The following is a 19411-nucleotide window of genomic DNA, read 5'->3' on the forward strand; positions in this document are numbered from 1 at the left end:
GTAACATATGAAGCACTCTCATCCTTGCTGTAATTGCCCCAGACATAACTCAAGCAGATGCCAAATGAATGTTTCTGATTCACCATCTCATTTAAAGGAAGAAAGGATAATGAATTTGCAAAATGCAGCAGTAGAATCGTCCCCCATTTGGTGCCACTCAGCCTGAAGGGAGAGGTACCTAAGATCCACTTACTGGCTCCTGACAAGCACAGCAGGGTCCTGGGAAGTCTGTAGATTTTGGGCTTTTTGAGACCTTACTGCCAGGCAGCTAAAGCAGGCAGCTACTGCCTACTTGCTCCAGGGCCAAGGTCTCCCTCCACACAGCAGGAAGTTACAGCACAGCTCCCTGTTATGGTTGAGAGCCAGAGGTAAAAACAAAGAAGTGTTATGGTCCAAAACCAAACCAGAAAGACAGTTGAGAGAGGCCATGGGTAATTCTATGTTGAGATGGCACCATGGCCAAGGAGGCCTTGTGAGTTATGGTACAGTTGTAGGTGATAGATGGTGTGTCTAACAGATGTGAATATCATCTGTGTGAATTCTGATGTTGAGGATGAGCCTCAGGCTATGGTATATGAGCAACTGCAAGGCTGAGAGCAAGGACAGAGTTGTCTCTGCCCACAGAAGAGACTGCAAACATTTCCATAAACCCTATTGCATTCACAGAAACAGACATGGAAAGAAGACACATGATCCTTTTCTTTAAATCTTCTTCCTTGGTAGTTGGCATTTTTGCTTTCCTGATGGTCATCCAGATGTCTCTCTGGGCCCAAAAGAAACACAAGCTGTATCTGAAGAGATTTTATCCAGAAGTGCGGAGAAAAGCAGCTATGATTCCTATCATCTTCTGAGATCTTCATAAGAGTTGGAGTCCAAGTGTACAGTTCAAGAGCCAACTCAGAGCCATTTCATTGAGTAACCAAGTGGATCAGAGGAAGAACTACTGGATATCTTTTTCAGAAAATTAACAATTCAAGACAAAGAGCTTTTAATTAAGTGCAAAAATACAGCTCTTGAATTCTTGGTTCCTGCTAAAAGATATGATTTAATTAGATTTTCTGTAATGGAGCCAATTGGAAAGGGACAAGAAAACTGCTTATATTGAATGTTAGATATTTAGCTGGTGTAAGTGGGCACAGATGCTGTTGCAATTAATGAACACGACTCATCTGCATGCATTCAGGTCTGGTAACTTTAAGGTTCAGAGTTATATGTTGACAAGAGTCTTGGATTTTTGCATTAGAAGATGTTTCACAGCCTTATTTCTATTAAACTGCACAAAATCAGCACATTCTGCCTCAGCTCCTCTAAACCATCACATCAAAGGGTGACCGCTTTGCTGTGAACACCATTTAGTATAGCTTCACAAGGTTTTTCTTTCTTCTCTCTTTTTTTTTAATCAAATTTCATATCAAATTGTTCAATACAAATTGGCTTAAATTGGTCACTGCAAAGAGGTCTAGCTTTCTTTTCTTTTCTTTTCAGATAGGCAGATCAGCTCCACAATCTCAGAAGGGCACTGTTTGTGAGGTGCTTCCCATTTTGCTACTAATTTGAGGCATGACCTTGGGTACATCATTTAAGTCTGTCTCCCTTTCCCAATGAACAGTCTGGAAATAGCAGAAGACTTTCTGCACTAACAAGCATTTTAAGATCCCCTTGTTCAGTGCCTGACTGCATCCAGACACCATTCACCTTGCTTGTATCAGGCACTGTGAAATCTGTGGGCACAAGGTGAACCAAAGTACAGCTTGTTATCAAAAAGGAAAGAGATCCTGCCACATGCATTTCTTTCCATGTTTGAACTGCCTCAGATGGACACTGCTGAAAGGCTTCAGCTCCCCTTAAGTTTGGTCAGGCTCTATCTTTGCTTTCCAGGACATTATTTCTAAGGGATTCTCTGGGCTTGTATTCAATTTCTGAAAACGCTATGTAGCTCCATTTGCAAATCAGTGGCATCCGTGTCATGCAGAAGCACAATTTTAGTTACACAGAGCAGAAAAACTAGAGCTGCTTCAGCAGGTATTAAGATATGGAGAGTTAGGGCATTAAGTCCTTTTTTCATTCTATTTCTGTTGCACATTTATCAATGTCTTTTGGCTCCCTTAGGCTGGTGAAAAAGCTTGCCTAAAGAACTTTATAATCATTAGAGAAACACTGTAGAGTACACAGGCAAGGCAGGCAGTTTGTCTCCTAAAGGCGCCATTATCTTTGCACCAGCTCAGGTGTTCTAACAAAGTTAATTTGCCCAGTAAATTTGGTTCATATCCCTCTTCTAATGTCTAACTTGCAACATTTATCCTATTAGCCACTGTAACTCGATTTCATCTTTGTAATGTAAATAGATCACTTTCCATATTTTTAAACTTGTATCCAGTGAACACCTAAAATTTTTATTCCTCTCAACGGAAAACCCTAATCAAAGTGAATATCCACTTCTCTAAACCAGAGTGCTAATAAAGATCTATTTTTGAAAAATTATTTTCTGTACTCTAAAATCTCATACTTAACAACATTTTTAAAACTCTTTTTTTCCAGGCAGAGTTAGATGCGTGAGTCAAGACTGTTGTCTGGTTTTTTTTAAATGAAGCTACTGGGGATTCTTTTAATTTCACGTTTATGAAATGTCTCATTTTATCAATCTTCAAATTTAAAATAGTCCACGTGGGAGGGCAACTTACCAAAATTAGTTACTTATCTGTTAATCTTTTGATTGCAATGGCTGCAGCTTTAAGTCTGTTCAAGGCATGTTTCCAGTGTGATTCTGATGGCTAGGAATACGGTTCCTACAGTTAGCTTAGGCAAAGGAAGTACTTCAGGAGCTGTTCACCCTGTTCATTAGTTGGTTGTTCAGTACATGGGGTGGGTAGGAGAAGGGTTTTGGCTCTTGTAGTAAATGACTGAAATTATAAAGTAAGGTAAAAAGTAAAGTAAAGAGTGAGAGCAAACGCTAAGTAAGAACAAGTGAAGATGAGTTGAAGAAGGCTGTCTCAGATGCACATGATATATTTTGAGATTCATCAGTGTGGTGTTAATGAGCTAAAACTGCTCTGAACAGTGTTAAATGGCTTCACAAATGGCAATAAATCTAACTTCTTGCACCTTCACAGATCTTTTTCTATTACACTACCTTCTCTGATTTTCAGGGCAAGTTTCACGTGGTTAGAACCGGTAAGTTAACTTCCTGGTATGGGGGGCATGTTCTGCTTTAAAACTAGAAGTATATAAAAATGGTGGGTCTTTGTTTTGCTAAACCCACTGGATGCCTTGCTTTTACAAAAAACCCAAAACACAAAAAGCACAGGTAAAGCAAAAAAAAGAAAAAAAAAGGCAAAAAAAAAAGTATTACTATATAAAAACCTATGATGAACAGTGATTTAAGCCCACGAGCACCATGCACCTTTTGAACGAAAACAATTGTCCTCACACAAACATTTTCATGAGAAAGTTTGTCATAATTGCGCTGATTACCTGGGAAAAATGCCTTATTAAGCTCTCTCTATACTGGTATTTCTTGTATTAGGAGCTGATGAGGAAGTAAATGGTCAACTGCAAATTCCTTTGGCTGTATTTCCTCTTAAGCACAGACCTACCTTTTTCAGAGCCCTCAGTAGAAGGAAGGCATGGGTAAGGCCACCCCCCTGCCAGAATGCTGCCATGTTTCAAGGTTAGAGGGAAGGAGTCAACCTCCAATATGGGCCATCAGATGCAACTCAGTACTTTTCATGTGAAGCTGCTTCTAAGGCATTGAGAAGGATGGCACCACTCCGGTGAACTGAAGGCATTGGTGTCCGTGGAGAAGGGAAAATAATCAGGACAATGTGAATTACATTTTGCAACACTGCTTCTCCATGAGGGCCATGAAATCCACTACTTACAACAAAACCTGATTTGTCCCTTTGAGCTAAATCCCTTTCTGATGCTGTTTTCCTCAGTTTTTGTATTCGGAAAGCTGACTGACCACAGGGCAGCGAATCCACTCCCTATGGTGCCCTACCCTTACTGTTGCTCCCAGGGCAGTGTGAGCTGCCCTGTGGCTTCTGTCAGCACCAAAGCTTTCCTAACTCCTTGTAGAGGCAAATTACAGCATTTCTCGTGAAAGGCAGGAGGCAGGAACACTGTACAGCAGAACAATCGAGTGGCTGAAGTTGGAGACACATTCTGGTTAGCTGTGAGGAGCTGTGCTGTCCCATGTATTGGAGCAATTCCTGCTTAACGATCCTCAGGAGCTAAGCCATCTAAGCCTAGAAACCACAAATAAAGCAAGATACAGACATTTTGGGGCTACTAGGCAACAGTTTTTGTCAGGAACTGTGTAAAAATAAATCAGATGGAGTATGAACAGATCTTTCTTGGCCTGCCCAATAAGGACTGTGTGAATGGCATTGCTCAGCCAGTGGGTTCAAAGCATATCCCAAAATAATCACTCCCAGTCCACCTGGAGAGACTGCCCAATATCCAGGTCCCTCCGTGTCAGGTCACCCTGCAGCTTACAGCTGTGTTTCTGCTGTGACCCTCCAGATGGGCGAGTCTCATCTTTCCCAAATTATTCCCAAGACTTTCAAATTCAGGAGCCTGAAGCTGAGCCTAAATTTAAGCCTTCAGATATACACACTTGGATTTTTGTGGCTAGCTCTTGCCATGAAATGCCAACCTGGAAAAGAGCAGGCACCAGCTCAGGATTCCCGGTGGTGCAGGGAGGCGTTGTGATGGGGAACCGACGTGGCAGATGCTTCTGTACACAACTTGGCAGCCTATATTTGGATTCCCAGTTTGAAAAAGCCCTTAAGACCCAGCCATATGTTTATCTTATAAGATGGTTACCATACCCTCGCAGCTGACAGGTCTGAAAATGATCTCAGTGATTTTGTCTTTCCATAGGGAAAGGGGAACTCGAAAGGACACTGAAAGCAGGAGAAGTGAATAAAGGCAGATGGTCATCATTTTTTTTAAAGATGCTATTATCACCAAAATATCTTGTATTTTCCATTGTTTTGTATAAAATAAGTGACTCTAAATTGGCTTTTATCACACTAGGAACTGAGATAAAACAGCCTGCTATCAAAGCAGTTCTTTGAAAGAGAGCTTGCAGTGATAGCTACATATAATAAAATAAAAATCACTGAATGTGAAGATTTCTAAAGCTCACTATAAGAAGAAAAAAGCTATAGGAAAGCAAGAGACTATTTATCTATTTATAGTTTTAACAAGTGCAGCTGAACTAAAAATTAATTCAAACCATAAAGAGCTTTTCAGCAAGCTAATATTTTTCACATGATGCTTTATTGGCTTTCCTTTTCCGTATTTTCCTAGGCACAAGTTTTGTCTACAAGTGATATTCCCTGTCATTAACATTCATGGAAGCTCTTAGAGAAACAACTGTATGCCTATCCCAGTGTTCAATAAATAAATGTAGACGAAGCGTTGTGCTGTCATTGAACACAGATTGGTATCTATATGAACAATATTTTTTCATGAAAGGCCTGGTTTATCATAGGTGAGTGCACAGAGGCTGCTGTATAGCTACAATTTAAGGGGCTTCTCATATCACACATGTTTAGCATCACAGAAGAATGTTGATTTTAATGGTCTCTGCACATCTTCAGCCGTCTGCAACTCAAATCTAAATTCTTTCTGTGGATACCAGAACCAAGAGCCGAGCTGTCCCACAGCTGGTCCTGGTTGTGGTCCTGGTGTTTGGTTATTCATTTGTCTGGCACACCAGAGACTGGCTCTCACCTGGCTCTGCCCTATGAGGACATCTGAGAAAACATTCATTTTTTCCCTCTTGTCTGACTGGACATGCAGTTGTCCAGATGAGGATTGTTGTTCACTGTGAGACTGAAATAATCCGTATTGAATCTCCTTGGGATGTAATAGTCAATCTAACACCTCCTTATAAAAAGAAAAGTTAATGGCTTCGGTAATATGTGTGCTTAGATTAAAAAAAAATCTACCACAAAGTAACACCTCCACACTACCCAGGCTTCTAACATGTACCTGCTTTTATCTAACTTCTAAAGCTTTTGAAGACTGAGGAACAAAATATGAGGAAATCATTTACAGTTAAAAGAAATGTGTAAGAGTATTTAATAACACTAATGAATTCTATGCATAAAAAAGCAAACCACATCTTTTGTCAAAGAAATCTGATTGTTAGTCAGTTTCTTCTTAACACACAGTATTCTTCCTGCGAAGAAGTAATATATCGCTACCCGTGATCCCTTTCATTGTTTCAAGTACCTGGCCATACTCAATGGGAAAAGGTTTTTGCTTCAAAATTACAAGTTCCACCATTTGGGGGCTCTTTTAAAGCACTACAGGGCAGGCTCCAGAGAAAACAGACCACATCAATCATTTTTTTCCTCTTATTCATACTGAAAAGTTTATGAGTTTTCAGTTGGCTGGTGAAACTGTGACACTGTTACAAAGCAAACAAATATTTAAAAAGGTGCCCCTCTCCTCAAGAAATAAAAGGTACTTTTTATCTTTTCTATTAATAATATGAGGCCATTTCCAAGGTTCAAGGGCATCCTTGCAGAAGGAAACATTGATTACAAATCTAGAAGAACAAGACTGTGGTTGCAGTGTGCTTTTAGGGATTAGCAGCTATGTCTTTTTGAAAGAAATTTCACTCTTTCTGACAACCAAGCTTGAAAGAAATGGATTAAAGATGACACATCTCCAATATCGCATCTAATGAAAAACAAAGTACCTATTCTTGAACCAAGAGGGAATATTTGTCATATATACAAACGCTGTATTCTTCCACCTTCTGGTTTACATCATCTCTTTGCAGAAGCTGCTTTGAACTGGACTTATAAGCCTTTCATTCAAACTCGTAATTATTTACCTGTTAGAACTTTGATATACACAGCTACATCAGAGGAAAAGAACTTGATTTCAAAACACTGAGGATGAAGAATCTATTTGTACACTGTAAACTAATTTCAGCCGTGTTGCCCCACATATATGTGATTATTTTGCTGCCATTTTTAGGTATCCTTCCAATAGCCACATGAAGAACAATGTTCAGCCATGTTCAGAGACTTGCCAAACATCCCACCCTAGTCCAGGTGCAAAGTACAGAATTAAATCTTGACGCAGTGAATTGCAATACCTGGCACTACCTGAGCCCTAACTTCAAAACACCTCTCCTTGCTTCCTTTGCTCCTAACCTCTGCAGGGCTGAAGCTACTCAGGAACTCCTCTCTGCAAAAGCACAGGTGTAATTCTTCCAGGTTTACATCAGTATCTTACTATGAAATCATAAATCTGGAACAACAGAAGCAGCAACACTCTCAAGTACATGTTTGACATGTTTTCTTATTCAGTGGGCCCTAATAGATAAAACAAAGATGGATATTGTGCTTTTATGGATACAGGGACAAACTGAACAGGGCTGTAGTAATTAGAGAATTAGCTTCTCCTCAGGGGTTCAGTGCCTTGGGCACCTATCCCAGGAGAAGGCAGCGAAATAAAGATTTACTGCAATCTAACAAAGGCGATCTTGATTATGGATCTGAAATTAAATAAGCAGGTAATATATTCTGATCCCATGCAAATATTTGCTAGAAGCTTTACCTCAAGCATTTTTGCACTTGGTTTGGAAATACTAATTTTAGAATAATTCTCACACATTATAATCACATGATGGACTTGCACGAAATGTGAGAGACTGAAATGCTGAGTTGTTAATGGCTGAATTGGCCATTTGCAAAAGCAGAAGGGTGATTGTGGAGGCCAAGTTTGAACCTTCCAGCAGAAGGAGAGGAGGAGAGTGTTTGGGTGTGTGGTGATGAAACCTCTGATCTGCTTAAGAATGCTCAGGTGCAGAGTGGGTGTGCACCCACCACTGGAGGATGACCATGAGAGACTGACCTTTGTTTAGCAACAAGATGGATTTTTGAATCAGATAAGGGAAAAGGCTGATAAGAAGCAGATCCTGCGAGATGGGATAATGCTTTTTATCATGTCAGTTTCCTCCCTTACATGACTGGCTCAGGTGTAAAAATCCCCCCCACCCCGGGCAAGGTATTGGATCATTCACGAGTAGGCCTGCGGGTATTCACCCCTTCAGATGGGGCATATCTGGGTCAACTATGCTGATGAGAGAGGCAGCTGCATGTCTTAGAAGGTGTCATAAACCATCAAAGACCCCCGAGGTGCTCCCAGACTCATTTCTGGGGCCTTCCACCAGAGGACTGCGCGTGACCCAAGGTGTTGCATAAGACAGTCTAATACTCCTCACCCAAGGGGAGGCACCTGGGCATTCCCACCTGAACCTGAATGTATATTAAGCCATTGAACTTTATGTTGTGTGGGCTCTCCCCACATCAGAGGGATCAAGACTTTGACCATCACTTTGACCAATGAGCATTGAAATTGCAACAATCAAGTCTTGTCACTGGATCCATGGCTGGTGGTATCTTTCCACTGCACTGTCTACTCTTATCCTTTCTTTTTCTTTCTTTCTTTTCCTTATAGATTTTCTGAAGTGACATCTTTATACTTTTTTATTGCTATGTTTCTACAGATAATAACCAAAATGGTTATATACATCCTCTCCACTGCAAACAAATTGTTCTAAAATAAAGCTGCCATATATATATACATACATATACACACACACACACATATATGTATAGACACACACACATATTTATATATACATATATATATAAACAGTGGCCATTCAGTGTCATTTCACTCTAATCTGCCCCAGGGGATCTATTAACAATAATCTCAGTTACCCTTGCATTCAGGGGCAGCTCGTAACAACAGAGTAATGTAAGTTACACAGGGAATTACTGCATACTCTGTTTTTATATATACTTGTCTTCATTGTTTCTCAGGGAAATTAAGTGCTTTTCCTACCAGTGAAGTGGTGTCCAATTCTCCTGCCTTTCTGAACTGCAATACCAAATCCTTAGGGCAGACACAAGACTTTGACTGAGGGTGTCAGTGTGTGTGATCTTCACAGAGGGAGTTCAGAAGTCATAGATAGGAGAAAAGAATCCCAACAGATTGCCCCACTCCATTGCTGCTGGTCCTGAGCCCATGAAGGACCAAAGCCCACCTCAGACCCTTCTTCTCCCTCTCAGAGTTCCTTTGCTGACAGCCCTGGCCCTGTCATGAAGTTTCAGTGCACAAGTCCTCTTGGAACTACTCAAGACCTGAAGTGTCACGAGTCTGCCACAGCTGTGCTAGGAGATGTGCTGCAGGTGCAAGGTCAGAATGCTGAATCCAAATGCAAGATGGGCTTAGCCATATAAATAAGTAGCCCACCAAACATCTTTTTACCTTGAGCAAGTAATTGATCAGTAACTTCTTATTCCTTAGGCAATTCTTGTGGTCCTTCCTAGCCTGTGTTTCGTTAAGGCTCACATCTGACTTGCTCTCAGCAGCAGAGGACTGCCCAGACCAATAGAAGTGAGCACAGCACCCATTGCTATCAAACACTTGGAAAAATGACTGCTTTTATTTACTGGCAAACAATTCATATAAAAGCAGTAAATCTGGGCGAGTGTAAGGCAATATGGGGCAGTTTTGCCTATGGGAGTTCTGGGGCTTTGGGATTGCAGATGCATATATCATTCAGAAAGGATATCTAAGCAAGTAAAAGGAAATACCTTGTGTAATCACATAGTTATGTTGTAATTATATGCAAATAACACATTATAAAATATACGGATAAGATCCCCACTTCTCAGCAGCCCTTCAAGCAGTTCACTTTTTAGATATCATTGAGCAAACAGAAATAAAAGCAAATCCTTCAGGGCCCACAAATCTATGGTTGACATACACAATCAATAGGCAGTTACAAAGAGAGAAAAACTGCAGGAGTTTTCTTATTCGAGATAAGGAGCGGGGGGAGAAACTTTGCTTCCCACTCCCCCCATTTTCAGCAGAGAAAATAAAATTGATTCATTGGTTACAGTGCAAGGAGATGAGCATCTCCAGCAGAAATTAAGGGCACAAACAAGGTCACAATACATAAAAATTTCAAGCAGCAGCAGACAGAGCTGGCTAAACCGACTACCATTTTAACTGCAGTTGTTGATAAAACCGTCACATTAAGAGGCAGGCTGAAGGATGGTCAAAAGGTTAAGCCAGGCAGGCTGGTAGAGAAAACATAAAAAATGTCCTCTGCCACAAGAAATGTCTGCGGATGAGGCTTCTCCTGCTGCTGTCTTTATGAGGAGGAGGATGCAAAACTCAGGGCAAGTAGGGGTCCTGCTGATGCCTTGATCTCAGGCAAGCCCTGTAGGACTTGTTGTTTGAAGCCGACAAAGGTTAGTGGCACCAAAACTCATGCCTGGTATTTCTATCACTTCTAGAGCTTCTAATGATTTTCCCTGCAACACATTTTCTCTCTATCTCATTTTCCTTCATCCCCAGAGGCTATACTATATGTCTTTATGTTGCTGCAAAATATTCTACAGATGTAAGTAAAGAAAGCCATCTGTTCTTTGAAAATGCAGTGTCTCAGCTAGGATTTTTTTGGGTTAAGTTTTTTTCCTTTTTTCTAATTAATACAACTAATCTATCAGCTTGTATGCATTTCACACATAGATGAAGTACCAAGCATTTCAGTGTAAGCTAGGAGAGAAAAGTTCAATCAATCAAAAAATCACTACTTTTCTCCTTTTTGACTTTTGATTTACAAAGTGTTGCATATTTATGTTTATACCAGGAATCAAAATGTACTAGTTCCCACTGGGAGCCTCCTTTCCAAACCTTCTTTTTAGGAATGAGTTGCTCACAGTGCTTCTTTCTCTTCAATCAAGCATCATTTCCTTGCTAATTACTGCAAATTACAAGTGCAAGGGGCAGCATTCCCTTGTTTTCTGAGAAAGAACCATGTGGGCTGAACGCTGCAAACTGGAAAACACAGTGTTTGATTTCCCAATCAGAAACATACTCTGACTGATTTGTACATGGGAATTTGACATAGCTTGAACTGCGAGTGAACCAAACCTGATGTTTGAGACCACTGGAAAGTCAAAAGCACCAGCAGGAAGATTCAGCATGCTGCCAAGGGGAAAACAAACGTAGCTGGAAAGCTCTGACCTTTTTTTTAACAAATGTAATATGGTATAAGAGTATGAGGGGCAAAAGTATGCCATAACTGAGACTTACTGTACACTCAAATTTTTGCTCTGAAAATGGGCTACCCTTATACTCAAAATGGAACTGTAGACATGGGGCCACTATCCAGGTTGTTCCATCTGTGGGATGGATGCAAGAGAAATGGGTAAGAAACAGGCTGCCTCTCTCCTTAATCCAAGCTAAGGGCCAGGAAGAAGCAGAGGGTCTGATGGGGCAGAAGGTCTCTGAGACCTGCTGGCTCCCAGGGATAACCTGGTGGTGCAATGGCTCACACATTTCCCCACGCCTTACTTGGGATCCAGCCCCAACCAGTCTGCACGGCTCCAGAGCAACCTCAGGGCAAGAAGGGCCAAAGGCAGTAGAGACACCAAAGTGTCCCTTTACCGAGCAAGCAAAGCTTACCGCTCCAAGCGAGCTAATATCCTGGAAACTCTTCCCTGTCCCTCATGTTCCCTTGCCATTGATGGTGCATTTCTCCAGAACAAAAGCTGTCCACAGTGCAGATGGCCATTGTAATCTCCCTGAGTGACATAAATAAAATAGATGAATGCAAGCGGACTAATGATCTACTCCAGGAAGGTTGGTTATGATGCATTGAAAAGAACAGCTGGTTGTCGGCAACATATTTATCAGGAATTTAAAAGAAAACAACAGCCATATAATCCAGAGGATTTAATGACAGAGTGGAACGAATGCTGAATAAATACTCCTTTTGATAAATTCACAAACATTTGGGTGATGCAACAGTGATTTATATTCTTCTGAGAGAAATAAACAAATTAAGGATTTCATGGCCTTGTGGAGAACAGATTTTGTAAAAGTGAATTTCTGTGTACTTTCAGATAAACCTTATTTCTCTTGGTATTAGTGGAAAACAAACCATGGTACTTTCACCTTGCAAGAAACTCCAGATTTCTGGTATTTAGTTGGCTTGTTACTCTGCTCTCCCTAAATCAGGTAAGAAACATTTGTTGCTCGCTGAGCAATATATTACAGAGCAGAATTTTATACCTGGTTTATAGTGAAACCATGAAAACTATAGTAAAATTTTACCTCTGTGAATGTCAAAAATGTTTGACTGAAAGTTTAGTTTCCATAGTGTCAAAATGTTTCCTTGCAACATGGTAAAATCACTGTAACTCACAGGGTTGCAGAGTATGACATTTGCCTTTAAAAATTACTAATCGTCCGAACTAATACAAATAGGCAGTACTATTGATGAGTAAAATGAAACTATTTTAAAAAAAGTGCTCTATCTGAATTCTTCTGTTGGATATCTTCCTACAGAATTTTCAGATGTCAACAAAAGAGCATTTTCCAACAAAAATCATTCCAGAAAATGACTTTGGTCAGCTCCGAGGAAAGTGACGATAGCTGAAGATAAAAAGTAAACGAACCTCTGGTCCTACGTGCTCTCAAACATCAGACCTCTTGCATCTGTTCTCCCCAGTACTTATATTTGTACACTGTCCAAAGCCACAGGGACAGGCAGGATGACGAAGCCTCTCCTGGATGCAGCAGCACTGCACAGAGCACCGTGAGTTTGCAGCTCACTCAACCCAAGCGTGCAGAAGCTGCTCCCTCCTTGTGCACCCTACAGAGTTCGAGACCGGAAAGAAACACTTAGTTAAGTCAGCACTTAGGGACGCGTTGCCGTTGAATCATGGCCATCACGTTCATCACATCGGATAGCTCTAAGCCAGAAGTAAGAGAACTCCTTTCCTGCCCCACCCTGTGGGCACCGGCAGGATTTGAAGCACATCCCATACGGATTCCCTGATGAGATCAGGCTCTCAGGAGAATTTCTCCTGCATTTCTGACTTGTTATGGGGGATGCACTGCCCAGATGGCTCTCAGTAGGCTGTTATGGGGCAGGAAGCCCTAGATGCATAACACCATAAATTAGACATTGCTAAAATGCTGGCAGGATTTTCAGACATGATCAATAGGTAGAGGATCCTACTGACAAAATCGTACTCTTATTTGATAGCATGAGATGTTTTTGCTGTCTTTTGCTGAGGTCCCTACTGAAATGCAACTCCATTATCATCCACAAACACTCAGCTGTAAACATGCATGATTTTCACTATGCTGAAGGTAGTTATTCTATACCCTAACTGCTACCAGCATTGTTATTAACCTGCATTACATGGGCATTCGGAGCACTCTGGTTGCCATCCTGAGCCAAGACACAGTCACACACATACTTAACCCCAAGCAGACTGCAAGCCCCACACAAATCAATGGGCTAAGACTTCCGCAGCCCTCAGGATCTGACATTTAACACTGAAAGCAGTATTAAAATGCTTTCCCTGCCCACAGTACTCAGCTATGTGAAACGGACATTCTTTTAGCACTGGCAAAAAGTTCATGAGCTCATCAGGGGAATAGTGTTTCAAGTTCACCAAGATGCCTATTTCTCTTTCTGTTGACTGCTGAAGGAAGCAATGATCCATATTTCCTACCACATGCTCCATTCCTCCAGACAGCTCAAAGCCTCCTCCTGTTTCCCATACTTAGACCCACTGTTGCTTATTAGTTGCTACATTAGCACCTGAAGCAAAGATCAAGACATCATTACGCTAGGCTCTGTAAACAAAAATAAAAAGGAAAACAATCCCTTACTCCCATCTGAGCATGAGGAGAAGAGGCAAATAATGCAACCAGGTATGAGGGTGATAAATCTTCAGTTATGGGGGATAATGTGGAAAGAAAAAATCCTTCTAGATTTTCATTACCAAACTCATTTGAGATAAACTGCAGGAACGTTATTTTCTTGGAGGGGAAATGAACTTTGTACAGTTAAGTCTTTGCTGTCAAAAGCAAAAGATAAGAATGACCTTTGCTTTTAATGTATTTGTCTTTCCATATCCATTATAGACAGTGAACCCAGTCTATTAGCACCATTGGTCTAACACTAAAAGTCAATTTGATTTAACCATACTTGCTGGCACTGCAAACTGCCTGACTATCACTCAATTAGAAAAGAGGCATTAGCTCAGGTGTTGCTCAAACTATAGCTGCTCCTTTGCCTTTGTAATGTACCTGAGATTCTGCTTTAATTCGATGTTCTGTAATCACCTGGGTTTAAATCAATCCAGTATTGTCAAAAGCATATGGATTCAAATGAAAATGCAACATTTAAAATACAAATAACCACTGAAGGTAGACTTTAAGTGCTAGTGCTGTATCATTATGGTGAAGCTGATGCCATTTACAGCAACATTAAAGCAAGTGTTATTAAGAGAAAACGAGGCATTTGTCAATGAGTGTTTTTAGTACCATTAAAGATCTTAGAATTAACAAACTTGTGATATTTTTACTAAAACAAGCTCATTCAAAGGCTCTTTTTAGCACATTAGCATCTTGTTAGACTTTGAGGATGTTTCAGATCTTCTTTCCTTAACTTGTAAAGGAAGAAATCAAATTCCAGTAAGAGTGTTATGTAACTGTGGAAGTGTACTATTTGCTGTTGCATGTACACTTTGAGATACAAGTACTCAAAATAGAAAGATCAGCCTTTTTGCTGGAGAGTATAGCATTTAATTTCCAGGGTCCCAAAAGGAAATATGAACCAAGTTCTGATCTCCCAGGTCATTACTGAGGGATTTTTTTATTATATTAATTACCCATTATCTTTTATAGGAACATTTCTTCAGTGAGAATGCACCCGCTGAGATTAGAGGTCTGCCTCCAGTATCATAAAGTTAAAACAAGCTGTGAATATCACAGATGGGCACACATTTATTGCAAGAGATTTTTTTGAATATTCAGTTGCAGAGAACCTTCTGAAAACCAGTCTGAGTTGTTTGTAGAGTCCTTAAAAATGTATTACTCTGTTTCACCTCCAAACACCTGTAGTGTCTTGTCTATGCGCATATTTCAGTATAGAAACACACGTGGAAAACTCCACATATTTCCATGAAAGACATGTTTCCCTCTTCAGGAACAAACACCTGGATTTTACTCCCAAATACTGGTGTATCAGCACCCTCCCTTGACCAGCCCAAATCCTTGAGATTCTCACTCTCTTTAATACAATGCTTCTTTACAGACCTGCCTCAAAAACAATGAGATTTCTGCAGTACATTGCAGGGGAATATTCCTACCACAGAAAAACAGGTTTAAAATTTAATGTCTAGTTCTGGCTGTGTACCTTTTGTTGTTCCTAATAAAAGCCCACATTACACCCAGACTACCTTACAAATGAAAATGTGACGATGTCACAAAGTGTCATGAGCCCACGAAAGGCTTGGGGCACAGCTGTGGGCAGCCTGGTCCAGAGCAGAGCACAAGGCTATGGCCACCCTGCATCATATGAAAGGCCCATTTATTCTGGCATTTTGTTTTCAAAAGCATTCAGAAAGAAGGACAGAGGAGAAACAATGACAAAGTGACTGCATATGACTTCGGACTGACTCAGCAGGTGTATCTACATGGTAGAAGGCAAGGCTCATTCTACAATCCAGAGTTAACCCCAAAACATTTCTAGGGCAGAAAACACATAACAGTATTAGCACATGCACCCAGGCAAATACACTCTGCTTAAAAGATCTGCATCTTGCAGACTACAGTTGCCACACATCTGCCCCATTCCAAGCACAGCAAGAGAAACAAACTCTAGTCTTATTTGGTCTATCTACCTGATGTTAACCAAGTTATACACCCCTAAGCTCTGTATGCATTCATTAGAACACAAAGCCCTCCCACTGTGCTAAGAAGTGTGAGGAGAAACTTCAGGCTTCTTTCCCAAATGGTTTTCACTTCTGCTAAGTTATATTTACAGGTCCTAAGCAGCTCATGCCATGTGGACGGGGCTGGCATCCTTGTTAACTGAAGTCCACACATGATGAGACACAGAAAGGCTATAAGAGCGCCCTTCCAGTTGGCTTAAAGACAGAGTGAGAGAAAAGAAAAATGCATGAAGACTCAGGTAATAAGAACAAAGGCTTTAAGTTATAAGAGACTGTGATATAAATAAAATTGTGCTGAAATGCACGTGGAGCAGGCTCTACATGTTGTCACTGCAAGTGCTGTCCCTTTCAGCCGAGGAAGGTCTGGCTCAGTGGCTTATTGCTCAATTATAAAGTTAATCAAAGAACTAATTGAGCTTGGTCTTTTGAGCCTTTTCTTATGGATTAACTTTTATTAGAGCTGAGGACATGAGGAAAGTCATAAAGGGCAAGGAGATGATAAGCCTAATATGTAAGAGGAATGATAGTAATATGTCATATTTCTGAAACCAAAATTGGGTTGTAGGAAGGAATATGACAGAGCCATGTACCTTTTAAAAACCTATAACCTGCATGGCATTTGAAACCTTTCTTGCAGTGTTTTGCCATCTCAATTGTTCATTTCTCTAACTGTGCTTCCAACTTTTCTAGCCTGTTTTCAGCAAACCAGTGCCTGATGTGAATGAGATGATCTGCCTGTAACAGAAACTAAGGACTATAGCTCTTTTTTTTAGAACAAAATGATCTCAAGGATAAACTTAGTTATCAATGTGATATTAAAGATCTGCATGTATAATAGCATTTACATGAAGAAAAAACATTACAGAAGGGGCCCAGCACTAATATAGACCATGCAGAAGAAGGATGATTTCTTAAAGGTGTTGTTCAAAGTGAACTTGCATTATTGGATGTGGGCTTCAAAATGAAGGTGCTTGGTTAAGTTATGTGAAAAAACAGCAATGAGTTACAGTTCCTGACATTTTCATGCTGTTTTTCTAAGACTAATATGGAGAAAAAAAATTGTTCTACACTTCACAGCAATTAGAATATTTTACGTTTTAAAATTGTTTCGGAGAGCGCATATTCTGCAAGTGTCTTAGCTCATACTGGATAATGATGAGCAAGTGAAACAGAATGTCATGCTTTCTAAAATGTAAATATAAGGAGGCATTCTTTTCTCTTTCCAGTGACTATCCTGTGCTACAATTACCTTTCTTTTGGCTGTCTAAATAATATCCTCTTGATGAAAAGGAAAGTGCTCATGGGAATTTCCATTACATGGTTACAAAGGAAGAAAATAACTTATTTAATGCACAGCAGCCAGGATTCAAAGGGAAAGAATTAAAACTGAATATGCTCCCTGGCTATGGGATTTTTCCTCATATTTGGTCTGTTATGAGATAAGAGCTACTGACTGGAAATACATGGCTCGTGTAAAGTTCAGGGTCAGGTGTTTGGGTACATACATCCACTTCTGAAAGCTGATGCGATATAAGCCATTTTGGTGATGCTGATTCCCTCCTTCCAGGAGGAACCATCTTCCTTAGAAGATAACCTGGGGAGACCTTGACTGAAGTTCAGGGGACAGTTCTTGCCATCTCCGTGCAAAAATATAAACCCAAGAGGGCACAGGCAAAGGATGATCAAAGAAATGACAAGTTCATTTTTGAGAGTGAACTAGGAGTGTTTGTCTTACTTAGCTTAGCAAAACAGAGGTCAAGAGAGATCTGACTGAGCTCTGATGCAAGCCTAACTGGGATGAGACATCTTGACCATCTGTGATAGCAGCGGACAGAATTTAAGTGATCCTTTCCTGCCCTACTTTTCCACATTCATTTTCTTGGTGGGATTACCATTTACAGAAACTACTCTGCTTTGCAGTCTGGGATGTTATTGATGCTTTCAAAGACATGTAAGGATGTCCTAGTAGGGCAGATGCTTGTCTCGGTGAGCCTCTGAATTTTGGATCAAATTTCATGCTCCTGCACAGTGCGAGAGTACACATGCCTCAACCTATATGATTCTCTTACAGTCACATCTCTACATGGTACAAAACAGTGGTTTTAAGATACTAATATCATGAACAGAAATATACAGCAGAAGGGACAGCCCTTTATTCTTTAATTAACTCGTACAGTTCTTCAGCCATATCGTACATCAAGCCTGGCCATAAAAATGGCAATTTTATAGCGTATATAAAAAGAATAAAATGATTCACAGAGATTGAAGATCCACTTACAGCAAAAGTATATGCCTGTTTGAGTACAACAGATTCCAAACAGATACATTACTGTGACCCATAAAACTACTTCAATAACTTATTTACTGTAACTTTGGGTGACATTGTCACAGATTATTAGTTTTGTAAAACGTTTAGGTGCATCAGGTCATCATATTGTTTTCGAAGGGATTTTTTTTTGGTCAGATGTGTGATGTTCGTGTGTAGTGAATGGTCATTGTAATTCCTCGATGTCCATTATTTTGTCTACATATTGTTAGGTTATAAAATGAATGGGCGAACACCAGAATAGTTTGGGAAGTTTAAGACAAACCTAATTAGAATATTTTGCACCTAAACTTTTTACCCTGAAAACTTGAAAGACAAGATTTAAACGCACCAGTTTTAATTGTGACCAGTTTTAAAAAAATATAAAAAGATAAAGTTTAAAATGCAGATGGGAATAAGAACTTAAATGCTGTAATCTCTGAAGAGGACCAGCAATCAAAGTCTAATATCCTCATATTGTGCCAGATAATGAAATATTAAGCTGGAGATAATAAGATTTCTTTCCACTGGATAGTCTTCAGCATAGTTAAACCTATGAATGAACAGCTAAAGTGTTTTATATAAGCAAAAGGTTATATGTCAAGGATTCTGAAGACTGAAAAAACCCCCAGCCCATTTGCTACACACTCACATCACCCATTCTCTTTTAAAATTGTACCATAATTAAATGCATTTCAAGAAAGACCATTTCACTGATGTACACTGACGGGGACTGGGGATGCAATGTATTCAGCTTCCCTAAGGAAACAAAGGCTAGGTAACTGTGCTGCATGTGTGCGCGCATCTATGCCTCCATCCCACTTGTAATAAATGCAAATATTTCCATCAAATTTGACAAAAAGGCAGAGATGTTAAGACAGTAAATTCCTAAAAGCTTTCACAGAACTGGGAAAGCTAATAGAGAGGTGTGTTAGCAGTCTCTGACTGAAGGAACAGATAGGGACAAGTCACCCTCATCAGCCTCTGAGAAGCCAACACTGGCACAAAAAGTCATAGGAAACCAAACTAAATTCATCCCATGATCCATGGAGTTGCCAGGTCTTTAACATGCCAGTGAGGTGCAAAAACACTGGCAAAATAATTACTGCACTGACTGTTTATGGTACTGGATTTCTGTGGTCATTTACCAGAGGTTTTATATTTCGAGCTACGAGGAGTAGATGAGTCCTCCATGCCCTCTATGGAGCAGAAAGAGAAAATTGATTTTTACACTGTAAGTAGAACTGCAGAAGAGAAATACTTCTCCTGAGGTCTTACAAAAGCCTATGAGACAAGTATA

General features: G+C 40.2%; 1 protein-coding gene across 12 annotated transcripts in view; it reads left to right on the plus strand.

Moving 5' to 3' along the window:
• TECRL (trans-2,3-enoyl-CoA reductase like) overlaps positions 1 to 15956 on the plus strand; it is a 76889-nt gene extending 60933 nt beyond the window's left edge. For 3 of the 12 annotated variants that reach the window (XM_032685116.1, XM_032685120.1, XM_032685123.1), the window contains one exon: positions 11955 to 12031. Coding sequence is in view for 5 of the 12 variants with exons in the window: in XM_032685112.1 (XP_032541003.1) it covers positions 667 to 851 (185 nt within the window). In the remaining 7 variants the exon portion in view is untranslated. Of the gene's footprint in view, positions 1 to 666; positions 2546 to 11954; positions 12070 to 15898 lie in introns of those variants that run through there. The other 9 variants (XM_032685112.1, XM_032685114.1, XM_032685117.1 and 6 more) reach the window with 5 other exon arrangements.
• The last annotated feature ends 3455 nt before the right edge of the window (positions 15957 to 19411 follow it).

Source organism: Chiroxiphia lanceolata, chromosome 4, assembly GCF_009829145.1.
Source record: "Chiroxiphia lanceolata isolate bChiLan1 chromosome 4, bChiLan1.pri, whole genome shotgun sequence".
NCBI lineage: Eukaryota > Metazoa > Chordata > Aves > Passeriformes > Pipridae > Chiroxiphia > Chiroxiphia lanceolata.